At 39.1% G+C, this 20,415-nt stretch overlaps 1 protein-coding gene across 2 annotated transcripts; it reads right to left on the reverse strand.

Annotated features, from left to right (window-relative positions):
• Positions 1–359: 359 nt before the first annotated feature.
• UBXN2B (UBX domain protein 2B) lies at positions 360–14,131 on the reverse strand. 2 transcript variants are annotated; one of them, XM_057377206.1, is made up of 9 exons: positions 13,994–14,131; positions 11,261–11,361; positions 9,847–9,918; positions 8,167–8,326; positions 6,582–6,659; positions 5,108–5,217; positions 4,516–4,653; positions 4,220–4,381; positions 360–2,005 (listed from the first exon to the last, which is right to left on the reverse strand). In XM_057377206.1, exons 1-9 carry the CDS (start codon positions 14,117–14,119, stop codon positions 1,843–1,845), a joined length of 1,110 nt encoding a protein of 369 aa, XP_057233189.1. In that variant the 5' UTR covers positions 14,120–14,131; the 3' UTR covers positions 360–1,842. The 2 variants fall into 2 exon arrangements, with proteins under 2 accessions (XP_057233189.1, XP_057233190.1); XM_057377207.1 differs by having other exon boundaries at positions 1,935–2,061.
• Between the last annotated feature and the right edge of the window lie 6,284 nt (positions 14,132–20,415).

A 20,415-nucleotide genomic window follows, 5' to 3' on the forward strand; every position in this document is an offset into this window, starting at 1 on the left:
ATAATATACATTTGTAGATTATGGAATAAAATGGAAAAAAAATCAACAATTTAGTTAACCTGTTTTCTTCACATATCACTACTTAATTAATAATGGTCTTCAGAAGCAATAAGCAATGTGACTTCACCTAATATTCTGAACTGAAATATGTCCAAACCACAGATTGCCCAAGACTGGATATCACAATCTTTGGCCTCATATTCATACAGAGAATTGTTAGTATATAGTAGATAAAATACATGCATAGTACATGACAATTCCTTTATGTTTAGGCTAAAATATTTGGCACACAACAGAATCACCACTTCATCACAACATACACTTGGAATAATACAAGGAGTCTTGCCCATTATCTTTAACATAAAACTTTAATTACTTAGCACATGAAATGAATTATGATTAAAATCATGCAGATATTCAGACTGCAAAACAAAAGATCTCAAATACAATTGCATGTTTAAAATTTACTCAGTCAAATATCTACTTTGAGGTAAAAATGTAAGAATATACTAAACAATTATAACTTTAACATAAATAAACAAGTATTGATATTTTCAAAACAAAATAATCATGGAAAACAGCAACTTTTAACACATATTGTTACAAGAGATACAGCCCATCTACCCTCCTTCAGAGTGTGATCCACTCATCTGATATAAATCCAAAAATACTAAAAAACTGCATACTACTTAAGCACAGCAGCCAGTTTCCCCCAACGTAAGATTCCTGCCTGCTTACTATAGTGTTGGGGCAAGTTATTTGAAAAAATATATAATTTCAAATATTAAGGAGTTTAATTACACAGCTTTCAAACAATCACAGTGAAAGCTGCACAACCAAATTCCCACTGAGTACTAAAAAATGCCTTTGGCCAAAAATTCCAAATATAAAGAACTGAAATTCAGGTCAAAAATCCATGACCAGTTAACATGTTGATGCTGTAATTTGCACGAACAAAAAGTAGGCCAGTTCTGTGTTTGTGCACCTCAGTGTATTTTTGTTTGGGGTTATTTAAGCAACTGTTTGTGCAAAGAATCATGTAGCTGCACAGRGCCCAACTGCATATTCAGATTCAAAATGACCACAGATCTCCTCTAATCACATAATTTCCCCAGATGACAGTGGTCTCATATTTCTCTAACTTCAAGAAGAAAAGAATTCATGTTTACTTTCATCACAAGTAGTACAACTAGAATACAAATAAACAATATACCATAGTCTGCAACAGCTGAGGTTTGCATCTCCTGAACTGATTCACTCATACGAGCAACAATACAAGGAAAATGACATAAAAACTAGAATATAAATATTATACTGCACCATGAAACACTACAAATAGAATATACAAAAATTATATTAGGGCATTAATTATCTGTAAACCTATTAAAAAGAACACCTTACCATTAATACAGTTTGGAACGTAAACATAACCTACAGTCTAAGTTTTCAAATGGCTGTTTGTCAATGCAGCATAGAACATTTCCATAGTGCAAATCTTACCAACTGTATGAAAGACACTGTCCCCATCAAAAAATGCTCATTTCCMGACCCCCTCAAAAGAATAAGTCAAAAAGTCCTATCGCATTTGACATTTAGTATAAGATGTAGTTTGAAACATATTAACATATTGAAGCTTAATTTTAACACTGAAAAAAAGTTGAATAATGTTGAGAAATAAAAATTTAAAAGTTAGATATGTTATAGCTGGAAGACATGAAATCCAAAAATACGATCCCTGGAAATGAGGAAATAAAAGACATGGATATCTCCTTTCTTTCATCTGTTGGAAACATATTGTATGACAGTACAGCAGGGTCCCTACACTGTACAACAACCACAAGATTACTTTAATTGCTGAAGAATCACAGTGTTAAGTATGTCTGCTTCTTGGAGTGTCAGGCTTTCATCTGTTAGCTCTTTATTTGGAAAGGTAGTCACAAGAACAAAATCCGTTGTTGCAAAAGCTGGACGGGACTGGATGATGAAATCTCGAATATGCTTAATCCTGTGAAAAGGATACAGACATGAAAACTCTGTATGATTCCATTCTGACGTTTATCTCTGAAAACTAGCATGATCAGAGAACACAAAACCATCAAGCAGACTAAATCACTAACTAGGTCCTAGATTTCACATTACTCTTTGATCCAGATTAATGATTGTAGCCTAAAATCTTTTGATTCTTGCATAAAAAAAACCCTGAAAAATTATGGTGAATATTGCTTGTTTTCTCAAAAAAGAGAACCAAAATTCATAACATGGAAGTATATTGCAAACTGATACCTAACATAGGAAGTCAAGTAATTTCAACATCACTGTCAAAAGTTTCATGATTACATGGTATATTCCAAAAAGTGGAAACTATTAATGGAGGAAAARATCTTAAGATATATGGTCACAGTGAAGCGAAAACAGAGGAGAATTATGAATGAACTTCAATAGTAAGAGGTTTCTCCTAATTTCACTTGGCAGTGAACTTCTGAACAGTAATAAAACAATCACATCACCAGTATAACAAGAGTAATTTAATTTTGTAAGACACGGATTAAAAAAGTAGTATTTTAGAGATGAAAACCTGAAATTTGAGGTTTTTCTGCTAAGACATKAAGCTGAAAATAAATCTGTAAAGATGTTTTGTAATTAGTAAGTTGACAAATTTACTGTAGCCAGATAAGCAAGAATTTCAGCTTTCTATCAGTCTTCAAGGCCTATGACATAAGTAACATACTTAGCAGCTGATTTGGATCACAAATCAAAGAGAACCATAAAGATTCACAGTCAAGAGAAACTTAATAATAATTAAGATAGGCTCCTGTCAACATACTCTTGGCTGTTACAGATGTCATTGGAAACTTTAYCACTTCTACCCTTTCATGCAGACAGAGGAACACACAACACAGCTGCAGAGGTCCCCARTAAGCCCCATGGTTTGGCTCAGTCACTTCTCCAGCAGGTGCTGTGAAGAAAGGATCTGAATCTGTACTGTCAGTATATACTATCAGATCTGAAGTATCAAAAAATATTGCTGTATCTTCCTCCCTTACTGGCATCTCAGCTAAAATTTCTTTATTGTGGTCTGTCTATACTGTCAGGTGAAGAAAGTCACACATTGCCCTTATTCTGAGCCAGAAAGAAAAAAAGGAAACAAGTGACCTCTCCATGTAACAGTATTAACATGGAATTGGATCCATTCTAAGACCATCTCCAACTCAAACTGCAGCCATGTTCTAACACAGTTGTGCAGWTTTCCAAACAAGGCTGGCTTAAACACTGCTTAAGTGTGGGTGCAGCTACTGCCCAAATCTCTGCCCTCTGCCCAAAGTTCTCTCAGCCACACAGTGAAAAGCAAAGCTTTCCAGAACCTTGCACTAACACAACCGCTTAGGCAAATAAATAGGGTTGGCCAACACCATTTGTGGCACTGCCCCAACAATGTCAATAAAATACGTGGCAAGCCCTAACCAGCAAAGTTACTAACAAATCTAAAACCTCCATCACRTTGACAGACTATCAATTCTTAGATGACTGTCCAAAACAAAACAAAAATTGGTTCTCAGCATTATGCCCAACCCACATGGYGGAATTGCAAGTAAGCATGAAGTGCCCTTCTGCATATGGGCTGCAGTCTACACTTAAAGCCCATGCCATGTTTTGTCAAGAAGGTAGAAAGCTGAAATTCTTGACTATGGGCCAAAGGATTTCTCTGCCCATAGTGTGGACTATATTCCAATAGAGAATACACTCCACACTGTAATAAAGTGCTTTCACAATAGTTCCCAAATCAGCCACCTGGTCCTCCCAAGAAGGGATGGTCCTCCCAAGAAGGGACCAGCCACATGGTCCTCCCAGGGCTGGGATGACTACATATTAGGGCTATCCACATTTAAGTTGTCCTGGAAACATTCAGTACTTATTCAAGCCATATGTCCTTAAAAAAATCTTACGCTTAAGTACTATGTCCTTAAAAAAATCACAGGAGATAATTGGTTATAAAAGTTTGTACAAAGGCTGCAGTTATCAAAGATATTGTGTTTCCAAGTACAGAATTTTTGACAGTCAGTTTATCAGTACATCCGTGTAATGAAAGTGATGCAAACTATACGTTTCAGCAAAGCTGGTATTTCCACCTTTTTGATGTCTTGCTGAGACTCATTTAATGACAGAACACAAACTTATCGAAATAGTTACTGTTACCTGTGTTGATGCAGAATCAATTTACCTGTGTGTTTGATTAAATCTTTGTATTAATCGGCTTCCATCTGCTAATCTAATTTGAATTTTAGTTGCTGGCATGGAATCATCAATCAGAACAGGTGCATTAAGAATGGATTTCTCCTCCTCCTCTGGGGAAGAAGGTGTGCTGACTATTTCAGGTGTAAGGCTACAGGAATGGAACAAAAACCAAACCAGATGTTACTAATGGAACCATGACACAGTAGTCTGAAATTTTCAGTCACAGGAATAAAACAGCATATAAATACAGAGGACAGAACAAAAAAWTCTAGCTTTTTTCACCTTCCAAGTTTTTGCCCTTCACCACTGAAAGCTTTGAATCGCAGTCTCGGCTTAACATATTCCTGTTCTTGGTGATCTTCCATATCCAGATTAACCTGGCCACCATGAACAAGTCGCTGCAGTTCCAGAGGAATTTCCCTTAATTACGAAAATAATAATTTTTCAATTACATCCTGAACTGCAAAAAGAAATTACTCAAAAAGTACACACACACTATGAACAAATACTACGTTTATTTTGAAAGTTACATTCAATTGCTTTATTAATTGATTTTATCCTAAAAGGAGAAAAAAAAATTGGTGAGCTGACAGTCAAAACCTAGAACATACCAATAGCTGAATCATAGAAACAGCTAGGAAAAAAATATKAATCTAAAAGCTGCTGTAACAAGTACCATTTAGAGTTAAACYACCAAAGAAACCAAAGTATTCCAATTTTTTAAGTGCCCCAGGCATCTGGTGACAAATACAGACTATATTTCATGGGTTCAGGCAAAGGAAAAGTCTGGAACTTTTAATAAGCATGTAGAGAAAGCATTTTTCTTCACTCTACTTCAAAGACATACCTCCAAAAAGTTGCCATTTTAACTTACCCTCTTTTAACAGACTCAAGAAACTGAGCATTTGTTGGATCTGAATAGGATCTCAACTCGCCATCATCTAAACTGAATCCATTCCTCCACAGTTTCAGCAAAATTTGAACCTGTGAAGCAAAACCAGTGAAATAAAAAATGAAGAAAGACAAATAAGGCAGTACAATTTCATACAGACTAGTTAAAGAAGTTTTGATCTATACTTAGCAGATTTTGTACCAGACCACAAGCGAGAAGGCAAATAACAAAATAAGAACAGAGCACTGCACTGAAACTGTCACTGTTAAGATTCTTTTTGAAAAAAAAACAATAGTTACAGACTACTATCTTCTTCTAGACCACTCTCTTACCTTGGGAAAAAGAATCTCTTAATCTGCTATCCATGACATAAAGTATGATACAATGAGGATGTAGTGATCTTCACAGTGTTCCAATTACTTTCAGAAGCAGTAAACATTTTTATTGATAAATTAAGAARCAAACCCATAAAATTAACAATTACTGCCGATACATCAGTTACAGCAAAAACTACTCTTTCCTTAAATTATTACATGCTGAGCTCCAATAAAGCTGAAAGCGGTTCCACTCAGTTCAAATGCTAAGAATGCTAGAAACCAGTCTTCTTTGCTCCCSTCTTATTTTGCTACAACCTACATGAAAGGTCCAGCCAGGGCCTTTCAGCTTCAAAACCTGCACCTCTCTCCCTTTCTAAGTGCTTTGCCATCCAGCAAAACTAGGCTTCCCTAGCCWGTAAAACTGGCCCTCCCTTAGCAACTATTTCAGCTCCTGGATATGGTAAGCCCACTGCAAGACGTTTATGGCTGGGTACAACTGGCTATTACTTTAAGAGTAGAAGGATTACTGAAGAGTAGAAGGCAGSAGCTCCCTGTGTGAAATAACAGAACTCCCTAGCCAGAATCACATCCTTTGGCCTCACTCAWTTCTTGGGTTTGTTTCTAGACAAGCTGAAAACTTGCTTTAGCCATTCACAAAAATAGCAAAGTGTAGAAAACCTTTTTTTTCCCCACCCTCTCTCACATTCTGCTTTTCAAGTGATAGGAAAGAAAGGCCTCTAACCTGCTGCTTCACCTTTCCTAGAATACATCCATGCCCTCCAGTTTGAGATTGGCTGCTTTTCAAGCCCCAATAAGAATCAATTCCTAAAAGGATTAAAASGTTAGCATAGCTAAGAGAACATGGAACAACACCGGGGGGAAAGTAACTGAAAAGAAAGTGTGCCAAGAATTTTAAAGTAATTTACATTTGGCAATTCCATAATGGAGGTCTTATGGGCATCCAATGAACATCTGTTCTCTTTGGACACTTCAACAATTTCTACTTAAAATTTATCTAATATTTAGATATTATTTTTTCCTCATAGACATAGTAACAGTAATACTGACATTTCAAGCTGTAAATATGATGAAGCAGGCCTCTGTTGGAGGTTCTGTTTTCTGCTATGAATTTTACTTACATCTTGATTTTCGCCATATATGTATTCAGAGTGCTTTTGTGATGAGTCACCCAATCTGTATCCACCACCAGAAAATGACTGAAAAAAATACATAGAAGAGCTTATAAAATAATTATCTGAAACAGTTTATTAAAATACTTACCTAGGTGCAGAAAAAAAAAAGGCATCCACAAGCTTGTTTCTGTGATAAAACACTAGCACTGTTCTATCATGTATTTTCTAAATGGAAAATTATACCCAGCAGCCATAATCAGGCTAAGCAAGCTTTGTGTGACACATTTCAGCTTCTGTGTGGTACACTTATTCAAACATACAAATCATAGAATACTCCAGGTTGGAAGAGACCTTTAAAGGTCACCAACTGCTCCCCTGCAACAAGCAGGGACATCTTGAACTTCATCACGYTGCTCAGAGCCYAGTCCCACCTGACYCTGAATGTTTCCAGGCATAYTGCATCCAYTACCACCTTGAGCAGCCTGTTCCAATGTTTTACACACTCATTGTAAAAAAATGCCTATTTTATGTCTAGTGTGAATCTTCTCTTTATGAATCTCCTCTTTCTTAGTTTAAAACTACTGCTCCTTGTCCTACCAAAACAGGCCCTGCTAAAAMGTCTATCCCTATCTTTCTCCTAGGCCCCCTTTAAGCACTGGAAGGCTGCAATAAGGTCTCCCCACACCCTTGTCTTCTCCAGGCTGAACAATCCCAACTCTCTCAGCCTTTCCTCATAGGAGAGRTGYTCCACTGCTCTGATTATTTTTGCGGCCTTCCTCTGGACTTATTCTAACAGGCCCGTGCCCTTTTTGTGCTGTGCACCCCAGAGCTGGACGGAACACTCCAGGTGGGTCCTCACCAGAGTGAAGCAGAGGGACAGAACCACCTGGTCTGTGAATGCACATTGCTGGGTCATGTCCAACTTTCCATMCACCAGCACTCCCAAGTCCTTCTCCACAGAGTTGCTCGCAATGCCTTCATCCCCCAGCCTGTGTTGATACTGGAGGTTGCCCTGATGCAAGTGTAGCACCTTGCACTTGGTGTTGTTGACCTCATGAGGTTCCCACGGGCCCACTCCTCCAGCTTGTCCAGGCCCCTCTGGATGGCATCCCATCCCTCAGGAACATCAACCRCAACACTCAGCCTGGTGTCACCTGCAGATTTGCTGAGGGCGCGCTCGACCCCACTGTGTGTGCTACTGATGAAGGCATTAAACAGCACTGGTCCCACTATGGACAGCTTGTCACTGACCTCCATCTGGACACTTAACTGTTGACCACTACTCTCTAGGAGCAATTATACAGGCAAGAGACTTTGAATTGGGATGAAAATTTAGCCTGGTTTCTTATTTAATCAACTGTAATTAAAAACAAAGCATATAGTTGCAGTTCATAATGATTTCTAATGATTTCCTCTGAAATTGTGTGGTTCTTTACTTTCTAGAGCAAGCTATTTGAGCACAGACAGTATAAATCTGTGTTCAGCAAATCTGCTATTTGCAAATCACAGAAAGAAGTACTTGCCCTCCTGTGGTTTGATGAATTTTCAGAGACACAAATGTAAAGAGAGATCAAAACATCTCAAATTTTACCTTAGCTTTACTGAAATCACCAGATGCTCTCGAGGCTTCATCTAATGGGACAGCCCCATGTTCTTTTGCTTCCTTGAAGAGTTCAGCAACAATTTTACTTGGACTATTAGAAGCCCCAGAAATCTGTAATCCTCTATATTCTGAGTCACCTGAATAAAATCTTTAGAATAGAAATACGCATAAGCAACAATACTTTAAATGGCAAGCACAATTTTTCTCTTTCCATCAAAAGAAAAAAAATCAATGAACAGAGACAAATTTGGCACAAAACCTTTTAATTTTGATAAATGTTCTACTTGGTTCTGACCTTCCCAATGATCCAAGAAGGACTAYACCAAAGACATCTGACTAACAAAAAAACAAGGTGCCTTCTGGAACAGAAGATTAGGGGCAAGGAAATAAGTTTTAAGTGAACACAGTCTTGATGCAGCTATGCATCTTACATGGATATCACCTAYTTTTAGAAAGACTGATTTCCTTAGGGATGTCCTGTGCATGGAGCTGGATAGAATGGTGCCTGGACTGGATAGAACACAAATTCACAACTAACACCACCTTAGCGGAACAAGTATAAAWCTGCTCTTGCAAAACCTGAACAGTGCCACAATTTGATTTTTTAATTTAAAGATCTAGCATATTTCCATTCCTGACAGTATCAGAAATGGAAATATTTTCAATAAATTTAATTAACCTTTCAAGGCATTTTAAAATCTACAGAAATCGTTATGAAAGCTATTTTGTGGTTTTTTCCTTCACCACAGCACCATTACTAGCTCTTGAAGACAAAATGTTAAACTACAAACAATTCTGCTCAAAACTGTATCTGTTTGATTATGAAGATCAAGATATTGCTCGAGAATTACCTTAAGAAAGGCACTAYAATCTCTGCATACCAATGGAACAGATGCTGTTAAAAAATCTGCATATAAATCAAAATCTGTCAAACCTGAATGTTTTGTCTTTAATTACAGGAAACCTTAATAACTAATAAGTGCCTTCTACTTTCCTCAACTTTTACACTTAACCACTTGGGGTAAGRCAAATCAACTAATCCATGTGAAACTGTCTCTCAGACCAATGACTTCACAATGTGTTGATTCCACCGTATTTTACAATTCCTAAAATACAGTATTGGTATGAAGATATTGCACAATTAAACTGTTTTTATAATGCCACCTAATTGTCAATCCCTAGAATGTCACCTTTGTACATAAATCTGTATTTATTATCCCAACTACCATTGATATGGGCAATCTTCAATGATTAGATTTAAAAGAATTATAGTGGTGATGAAGGAGATCAAAGAAGAATTCTTATCAGAATTTGTATTCAAGAAAGAAAGGATGTACTCAAGTATTTGAGCAACACAGAACWATTAAGGATATTCAAGAAAGGCTTTTGAGTACAAGTGTAAGTTACAATCTTTACAACCATACAGGTTAAGGCATCTACAGGTCGTTCATCACTCCAGCCAGTCTAGTAAATATAATTTTACAACAACATTGTAAGCTAATAAGCTGTACACTCTAATAAGTCACACAGCATCCCCTACCTCTTTGCAAGACAGACCTAGCTCCCACGCATTTTGAAAAAACAGAAACAAGAGGGAGCAAAGTGTGAATGTGACACAAACCCCAATTACTTTCACAATTGTGTTTTTTCTTTTGGTTTTAAAAATACCTTTGGTTTTCTTTGTCATCGCTCATGCTTCTCTCTGGTTTTCTCAACCTTTTAAGAGAATCCAGTTTCAGACTGTCAAGAGAATAAAAGAAAACATGAGATGACTGGCACAAAAACTTCGTATCTAAATTCTGAACAAACAGTTGGACTCGATGGTCACCATTGGTCTAATCCAACTGAACTATGCTATTCTAGCATAGAAGAGCAGCACTGTTTCCATGAAATTAATGCACTGCTCATCTGAGAGCAAACTGAAGTCTACCGATTCATCTCTTCYTTTTCACACAGATTCCAGTATGATTGCCAACAAGTAACAAGTATTTGCCAGCTATCACACTGAAGTATTTGAGATTTGATATTGCAGCTTTTCCTTTGGCTGGGAGTGGGAAACTGTAACTTCATGATGTGCGTTGGTAAATTGAGCTTTTTGCTTTATTTGATTGTAAACTTAGTTCTATGTAGCTGGTTAGTCAGCTTAGGTGGTTTCTCCAAAAGAAACTAAAAACCTYAAAACCCCCACACTTTCAGGTGTCACACACTCTGCTAAAATCTTTCCTCCTGAACAGATCTGCTTTTGCAGAGCACTTGAAGCATGACTAGTGACTCAGATCTTTTCTGTTGCTTGACCTCCTTTAACATAGAGATCCATATTGGCAGCAGCAATTGAAAAACAAGCCAAATACAAGACTTATGGCATCACTGACAGTAATATAATAAAGACTTCTGTTCTTTAAATCCTTTTAAAAAATTAATTACAAACTGGCAAGATTCTTTTATAAAAAAAAATCCAAGGCTRTGCTGAATTTTCAAATGTTATGTGAACTGCAAACACTGCAGGCTAGCAAAAGCTGGACTGATACAGATACATATGTGTCTTTCCATTCACCTGCCCAACCCAGACAATTCATTAAGAAGCCCTCCTTATTTCTGTCACCCCAYAGAAGCCTCCTAAGGAACCTACTAATAATTTTTAGAATCTCTATTTGTCTCATCAGACACTGACATAAATACAACCCTGAAAGCAGCTCACTTGCCAAGTTTCACACAAACTGCTGGTTTGCTGAATTTTGAAAAAGGACAGAACTGCAGTTATTTCCTGATACAGCAAATTTCCAAATTCTGTCTGTRTAAACAAAGAGCAACACAGCATTTTGCTTACAGTGTCTTATTTGAAGTGGGTTTACAGTGTTTTGGAATACCTGGAATAACAATTAGTACAAAGGTTCCTAATTAAATAAATTTTAAAAGCATTCTGAGAAGACAGAAATTGCATTATTTCAGAGATTCACCATTTTCAATACGAACTGCTGCAGATCACTTTTTATACAAGGTGGGGATCAAGCAAGCATGACAAAATTTTGTGAGCTAATACAACGCCTATCCACATATTTCTGAAAAACAAAGCACATCTTACCTCTGTGATACCTTTGGGTTACTGATCTTTGTCGATGTTGTCTTGTCAGTACATAACGACTGCCTTTTAGCTTCATCTTCATATAATTCTGCCAAGGCCAGCTGTAGGAAACAGAACTCTTTTTTTATAAGTCTGTAACTCTAGAACTACATACAGAACAGAAATAAGACAAAAATTAATGTGAAATATGAATCTCTCCACAAAATTAGAAACCCCAACTAAAATTCAACTTTATTTCTGCTTTATGAAAAAAAAAAAATCTACACAATGCTTAAATGTCATTATGACTTGGAACTTGTATTCTGCTATCTTTTGGTTTCCACTGCTTCACTGGCTACATAAAGCCTGTATTATACTCAAAGTCACGAGAATAAATACACATAGAGATATTAAGCATCAGTTCATTAACGGTAACAAACTGAAATAGAGCAGCTACCTAAACCTCTGACAGAAGCAAATAATAAATTTTAMAAACATTTTACATAGAAATGCAAAAAACATAATTCAAATACGCTTTTACTGGGATTAAAAAAAAGAAATTCAGCCTTGCTGGCTTGAATTTGAGACATCACTCCACAAATACTCAAAAAAAMCCCAACAACTTTTTCTTAAAGATTCCCCAAATGCAGCTGTATCCCTGGGAAGTTCATTTTTAGAAAGTTATGCAAGTGACATGTAATGCCATTTCTTTTGTCCTGAATAATACTCTTCTTTGTCAAATCATCCTTAGTTCACATTATGCGACTGACAACATTTTAACATACTGATTAACATTTTAACATACACACCAGAAAAGGTACTAGGCTACAATTTAATTACATTTTATATAGAAGGAATACACATTAAAACAAAATGAAACATCATCTGTCCTTGAAAACACACTGCTATGAGCACAGGGTATTAATCCCGTATTATTTTTTGTTGTTTTTATAATATGTTGAGGTATTTTCTGCAGGGAAAAAATAAATATGAGGAGTTATATCCATTAAGAAAAKTAAATTGAGTAAAGACAGCCCAAAATCACTGCTGAAGACCTCCATTCTCTCTGAGGACAGAAGAAAATACCTTTCAGATATGTAAARCTGATGGGTAAGTCATAAACAACATACCCTGTACCATTCCTAATCCAAGGACTGAGGGATGCTGAGTGACCACAGAAGAGCATGGCCAGGCTTCTGTGCTTTCCTCATACCCCATCTCTTACTGCGCCACCACAAATCCAGTAYAGACCCATGAGGGTACTTCCTTGGGCTTTAACACTTTATCAATTTGTATCTATCCCATGTGTCAGCCTGCTTCAGTTGACTATGACCTTAGGAACCAAAAGTATTAACATAGACTTTATTACTGTTACATATTGCAACAATAATAAGGCAATCCCAGAGAGTAACAACACTGGAGAAGGCTCCAGAGAGATCTCACTGGGGGCTTCCAGTACATAAAAGGGGCTTAGAAAAAAGAGGGAGAGTGACTTTTCAYATGAGCAGATAGTGATAGGACGAGGCAGAATGGTTTTAAACTGCAAGAGATTAGCATTAGATGTTAGGAAACAATTCTTTAATCAGAGGGTAGTGAGGTATCAAAATAGGTTTCTCACAGAAGTTATGGATGATCCCAGGCAGTGTTCAAGGACAAGTTGAATGGGGCTCTGAGCAACCTGGTCTTGAAAGGTGCCTCTGGCAGAGGGGTTGGAACTAGATGATTTTTAAGGTCCCTTCCAACTCAAAGCATCCTATGATGTAGCAACCATTGTAGCAAAATTACTCTTAAGAAGAACCTATGAAAATTCCAAATAGTAACCAAGAAGAAAACTACTCCCATCTTTCTCTGTTAATTCTGTATAATTAAAGACAACAGGAGCAGTTTCAGTTACTAAGTTTCACCTGTTGTTCAATCAATTTCTTGCTAAAGTATRTCAAACTTCCATGAAGTGTCAAACGCAAAAAAACAAATCCGGCTAAAAGGGTTTGTTATTAAGCATTTAAGTACCCATGCTGAATTACATTTGTGATCACACTCTACTTTTCTCACATACAGCTAAGAAAGGGTCTTGAGCCTGGTCTTAAATCTGGAGAGACTGACATTTTCATGCGGGACAAGACATTCCTATGAAATAATCGGGAAATGCAATGGCACTGAAATAATTTCAAGGACAGTTGAAATCCAGCTAGTGAAGTRTCGGGAGAGTCCTTCCCGTTCCCGGGAGAACTGAGCACCTGCCGTTCCCTAAGGGGCCTAGAGCTYTTCCAGAGGCGTCCTTCCCTTCACAGCCTCCAAAGGAGCGTGGGAGCTGAAGGAATTAAAGCCCACTGGGCTCAGAGGGCACTTCGGGGCAGCCCCGGCGAGGGACCCGCGTTCCGCCCGCTCCCCTCACGGGCGGCCCGAGGGAAGGCCTGGGGCGCCCCCGAGGGGACGCGGCGCTCCGCCCGGCCCGGCCCGGCCCGGCCCGGCCCCGCCCCGGGAGCGAAGCGGCACCTCCGCCCTCTCACCTGCAAATCCCGGGCGCTGGGCGGGCGGCCGCTGCTCCGGGGCTGCCGATCCCGGCGGGCGCCGGCGGCCGGAGCCGGGGACACATCCCCGTCCGGCTGCGCGGGCGCTGCCCCGCCGTCCCCCCTCACGGGCGGCCCGAGGGAAGGCCTGGGGCGCCCCCGAGGGGACGCGGCGCTCCGCCCGGCCCGGCCCGGCCCGGCCCGGCCCCGTCCCGGGAGCGAAGCGGCACCTCCGCCCTCTCACCTGCAAATCCCGGGCGCTGGGCGGGCGGCCGCTGCTCCGGGGCTGCCGATCCCGGCGGGCGCCGGCGGCCGGAGCCGGGGACACATCCCCGTCCGGCTGCSCGGGCGCTGCCCCGCCGTCCGCCATCTTGTGGAGGCGGTGGCGAGGGCCGGGCGGGGCGGGGCCAGCGCCGGCGGGGCGGCCACCATGGCAACGGGAGGGGCCGGGAGTGCCCACCGCGCCGGGACCAGGCCCGCTGGTCTTTGCGAAATTTGCGGTGATTGTGCTCTAAACAAACAGGAGCATCTGGTTGTGAATTGCATAGCTTGTGTGTCAGTACTCAAAGCGCTGTTTGCTGGTTGTATGTCTCGCTTCTCGTGCTRTTTAGTCCGCAGGTGCAGTTCTTCTCTCCTTTTTAATCTGGGGTTCATTTTGAGTCGGTGGTCGCAGTAGCCCATTGCTGGAATTGCGTTTCGCAGAACCACAGAGTCAATTAAGCTGGARCAGACCTCCAAGATCATTGAATTCAACCTGTGACCAAACACCACTGTATCAACTAGACCATGGCACTGAGTGCCACATCCAGTCTGTCCTTAAACACCTCCAGGGATGGTGACTACACCACCTACCTGGGCAGACTATTCCAATGTCTAATYACCCTTTCTGTGAAGAAATTCTTCATAATGTCCAACTTAAACCTCTCCTGGCACAGAGACTATGTTCTCTCATCCTCCCAGTAGTTGCTGCAGAGAAGTAGGCAAGTAGGCAACTCCCACCTATAATCTTCTTTCAGGGAATTGTAGAGAGCCATAAGGTCATCCCTGAGAGTCCTTTTCTTCAGCTTAAACCACTCCAGCTCCCTCAGCCACTCCTCAAAAGACTTGTGCTCCAGACCCTTCGTTGCCTCCTCGCTGTGCTCCTCCCAGCTTCGTTGCCCTCCTCTAGAGCCTTCTCTTTTCCCTGGTTACTACTCATTTCAGTTCACTTCACTTGTGGTGTCTCTTGTCCAGAAAGACCCTTCATCTTGGGATTGATTTTTCTTTTCCTTGAAACAGCTCTATACACWGAGCATGATGYCATGTYGTATGGGGTGTCCCTGCAGTCAGYTGGGGTCTGCTGTCCCAGCTGTGTGCCCTCCAAACTCCTTGTGTCAGCCGGCTCACTGGYGGGGCAGGGTGAGAAGCAGAAAAGGCCTTGGTGCTGTGTAAGCCCTGCTCAATAATAGTCAAGGCACCACTGTGTTACCAACATTGGTTTTCAGTCACAAATCCAAACACAGCAYTTATGGAAGATTTGCACCAGCCTAGACAGGCTGGAGAACTCTTGACTGTGAYCTGAAAGCTGAACTGCAGGACTGTGAAGCTGCAGCTGGAATGGCCAGCTAACCATCCTCACTTGTTTCTGGTGCTGTTCAACTCAAACACCTGCTGCTTTCTAACCAACCTCTCTAGACCCTGTTGACGGCTGAAATGTCTAGAAATGCTGATAATGGTAGCAAACAGAGCTGGGATCTTATAGAACTGTTTAAGCYGGACCATTAAACTGTACACTTATGTTCATACCTTCATAGTCAGCCAAACCCTCAGTGAAAATGCAGACAGAACAAACAGTCTCAGCCCACAAACAACACAGGAGAAAACATTTGATCTGGTACCCAGATCCATCTCAAGGATTGATGCTACCTTCTCTACATTGGTGACAATATCGTTCTTGTGGAGTATGTAGATATGAATGACTTTTTTTTTTTTTTTTTTCTACAGAACTATACTGTGTGCTTGACAAAAAAATAATAGCACCATTGAGACATATTCTGTGTATACATATTTATATAACATTGCATATATAACACATTTCATGCAGCTCCCACATTCTGAACTTTATATGCTGATGATGTACTCTTGCAAAGAATCCTTTTCTTGATTTAGGAAAAAAAGGAACCTGAATAGAAATAGGATCTCCCCTCYGTTGGCTCCTGTACTTGAAGCATTCATATCAGGACTATGCCAAGCATAAAGCTACAGTCACATGTTATTTCATTCAGACTTCCTTGGGCTGATACATGATGTGCAGCTGCTGTCTAAGTCGAAATGTCCTGTGGTGATGCAGACTGAATTAGCAGAGAGGATGTCTAAACTCTAATCACTTTAAAAGCCAAATAACTTTATTATAAAATCAGTTTTTTATAATTCAGTGTTCCATATTTTGACAGGCATATCTTCCCTAAACATTGGCATTATTCCTGTCTGTCTTTCTCTGTGATTGCCTCCTCTGCATAGGGCTGTCAACAACATTTCAAGAGATCACCTGAATATAGATTAGCACATAATTTTTTCCTCAGTGACATTTATACAGTCACAGATATCTGGAAATTTAAATTTGTCCAACCCAAGCAGCCATTTTAATTTGCATAACATTATTACTGTGACCAATGTTTTCTTACACTGGTGTAGATTTTAAACTGTTAATTACTACCTGGCAGCTCTAGTTCTTTAATTACATTTAGCACTGTATTTTTCTTTATGTCTGAAATACTCTTCAATTATCCTAGATATTTTCCTCCTGGAGATAAAACTAGTAGTATTTACAATCTTCTTTCTGGAAGTCAGGCCTTTTTTTCCAAAAATTTCACTACAGTGTTGGTACTGTCCAGAAGCAAACATGTAGTAAAAACACGAATAAAAATTAAAAAAAAAAAATTAAAAGTACATTTATAAAGTGACAAGAGTCTCCAAAGTAGAGTGTGAAGAATGAAGATAAGTGACATGAAAACTTTTAATGCACTTCAGAAATCACAGTGAAGTATAATGTCATCTCAATTAGAAAACTTGTATCTTTCTTATCCAAGAACCAAATGAGTGAGTGCTGACATAGCTTTTGTATTTAAACTAACTTGTTTGTTTCCTGCCAAAAAATGCATAGTCCTTTAAAATTGGTTTTGGGAATAGTGGGCAGCATGATACTGTTGCTTCTCTACAAGCTGCAGMTCCCATGAAATTTTTGCTGGAAAGCAAGGAGTGCAGTAAGAAGGAGGGCATCTCTGCTTTGTGGTTGTGGAGTAAAGTGTGTGAGAGGGAAATTTCCTGTAGAAAATAATGTAGGAACAAGAAAATGCTTGGGGTGGATCCAATGGGTTGTCATGGCCTATGGTCACAGTGTAACAGCTGTTTTGCAACTGATAATGTTGTATGATAAATTAAAGGAAATTTCATAGGGGCTGAGAGCTTTGCATTCATGTTAAAAAAATAAAATCACCACCAAACACCAAAACAAATAGAACATAATCTGTTAAAAATCTATGTATATTTCTAATTTCTAAAGCTCTACAATTCTCAAGCTCAGTATGCTAAAAWACTTTTGTAGGCCTTTTGTTGTTAAGGTCTAATGTTCTGCTATTTCATCATCCTTTCAACCTAGAATTTCTTTGGCCTAACTCTGCAATTTTTATTGGATTTTGTTACCAACTTTATATTACAATAACTGCAAAAGAGCAACAGTGTCTTCATGTCTCTGCTCTCTTTGGTTGTCGTGAAATGCTTAATCTCTGACAATGTTTTAGTTTTTGCTGGTTTTGTTTATTTAGGATGTTGAAAACATTTCATAATCTATCATTCAGTTATGGATCTATAAATGACAGGTTTTACTTGAGAATTGCACATAGCAAAGTTTTCTGTCAAAACCTAAACAGTAGAATAAAATGAATGATTAAGAGAGGAGAGAACAAGAAAAAACCCAAACAAACAAACAACCCAATCAAAATAAAATAAAAAAAAAAAAAAAAACAAAATTATGGCTTCAGTTGTAGTGTACAAGGGAAGAACTGAACTGCCTCCAGTTGCAGTGGACAAGTGAGGCTGGTCACCTCAATACCTTTGAAAGGAAAATACAAGTCATTAGGATCCCTGACAACCTTAACCTTGCAGTTCACACTCTGTGACCAAAGGGTTCAAAAACACACAGGAGACAACAGAGGGCTTTAAGGATATCAGACAAACCTTCCACATACAATACACATGAAATAAAAAGCAAAGTAGATATTTTGTTATATTTACAGAGGCTATTTTGAGATCAAGCCTTTMTATTTTTCCTGCAGAGTCACTGAAAAGCAGGGTATTCAAATTCATCCTGCCAGTGCTAATGTATGTTTATTTCATTTTGATGCTCCAGTAGCCATGCCCTTGCCTCCCTCAGGGGAACTAATGGGTGCAGAGATATAGTACAGGCAAAGATGAAGGTTTCAGAGGTTTGACAATTGGTCTGTAGTGCAGCAGCTGCTGCAAAGCAGATTTATGAGACTCCAGTAGGAAAGCATCTTGATGAGGAAAAGCATTGAGGATGTATTTATATTGATGTGAGAGCAAGTCTACAAGCTGTGGGTCTGCAAGAGATCTTCCACTGCTTCTGTAGTGGAGAAAGCTGGAAAAGTAAATGTATTAAACAAACAGTTCAACAGAACTAAGGAAGCCAAATTCCCACAAACCTGTATCCTGCGTTCCTTATTTCCATTTCTCCCTTTGTATCTCTTCCCATTATATTCCTCTCCAGTTCCAAGCCAAAATACCAGCTTCTTCMCTTCCATCCTCCCTAAGCCTATTTTAGAACCTCCAGCCCTTTCTGTAAGCACCATTAACATTTTTGTGTTCCCAGTATCTTTGCACTGCAATGGCCCATCTCCCCTGCCATGTCTTTTAGTTACCTATTTTGACCCCTCACTTGGACCGTGGACATCATCTGCTGTGGCTCGTCCAGAGCTGCATGTGTGGCTGCCTGCCTCCCAGAAGAATAACAGACCTCATTATCCCTGTGTTTCCTTTTTCCAATGCACAAATAAGTTATGTCCACTTCACTTGGGCATGTATTTGGTAGATTTGGGTATCTAGCAAAAAGGAAGTAGAATTCAACTTCAAAATAGCAAAAAAAAAAAGACATATTTTGTCAGCTAATAATATAAGATGCACTCTTTGTATTGGAAATGTAGTCCTGGATGTGTTAAATGAGTCCTCCCTTAGAAGTGTCTCAACAAGTGAATTGTAGTGTGTGTACAAATCTGTTCAGAATCATTCACTGTGCCGATGAATCCAATTCCGTTTCAGTTCCAAAATTAGGATGAGCTAGATAACATGTGAAAAAAATTATGSAAACCAGAAGTCAACTCCCTGGATCCTTTCTACTGGTTCCAGAGCAAGGTTTGCCTAATTTACGATTTAAGAGATTTGGGTAAGCCCCTTATTCTGTTCTCCCAAAATGAAATCACATCAATTTAAATTGTTTGGTGGGGTCTTAAAAGAGTGTAAGAAACAACAATTTTTCTTTGTAATGCCTGCCCAAATATTTTTRGAGCTTAAATGAAATGCTAAGGGAAAACTTCTGGCCAGCATTACAATGGAAAGGGTCTGAGGTACCAGCAGGTGGTGCTGATACAACAAGCAAGGAGGATCCGCAGGCTGGGCTTTAAAGCCAGCATTTCAAAACTTTTCCTTTCAGCTGATACCATTACCACGTCACTTTCTAATTTAATTTTAAATATTGACATCTTATTGTTGTGAAGGCTAAGAGCTGTAGCTCTGCACCAATGCCAGACTGGTCTAAGTTCTATATACACAGAGAACAAAAAGAAGATTTACAACATTCTGTTCCTCCAGTGGTTCAAACAAACAGGTTAAAAACATGTTACATAGCAGCCATGAAAATTATCAGAAGTTTTGAAAAAAATGCTACTGRTGAACTATAGGTCGAATTGAGATGGTTTCTTTACCTTCAATATAGTTCTCACGTGCGTGAATACCTTTGTATTACTGCAAACATAAAGAGACATGCCTGAAATGTTGCATTGTATAGCAGGCACTTGAAAATGAATTTGTCGAGAAATAGTSTCTGCATAGAATAGTCTCTACCACTTCAACTTCTTATCTGAAATACAACCATTTACTGTGTTACTTATTCAAAGAAAAACATATTTCCCACAAAGTTCTCTTAATACAAGAGTCCCATTGCTACACTGTGGGGGAAAGCATCAGTTGTCCTTGATTTTTTTCATCCTGTCAGAGCAGAACTTTACTATAAGTTGCAGTGAACTTTTAGCAAACATCAGTTAAAGTTCATGTAACACATTATAAGGASTTTAATCTCAGGAAATACTAATTTATTCTTTAATTTGCTAGTGGTAACTGGAATGCATGGATTTGGTAAATTCCTTTTTCTTGTAAGTAGCCTTACACACAGTCCTCATTTTTACATTCCCATTATTTGTACTGAGTATCATAAAATTTGATTAAGTCCCCAGTTCTTTTGGAAACCACTATAATTCTGTCTTTTTTGTTTATTTATTTTTTTTAATCTTTAAATAAAGACCCTAGTTGCAGAGCAATGCTGAGAAAGATACAACTAGGAAAAAAACACCCCATTCAACTATGTTCTTGACCATAAGGGATGCTTATTCCTATTGG

This window comes from Malurus melanocephalus, unplaced genomic scaffold (assembly GCF_030028575.1).
Source record: "Malurus melanocephalus ecotype Western Australia unplaced genomic scaffold, MMel_1.1 scaffold_306, whole genome shotgun sequence".
Classification (NCBI taxonomy): Eukaryota; Metazoa; Chordata; class Aves; order Passeriformes; family Maluridae; genus Malurus; species Malurus melanocephalus.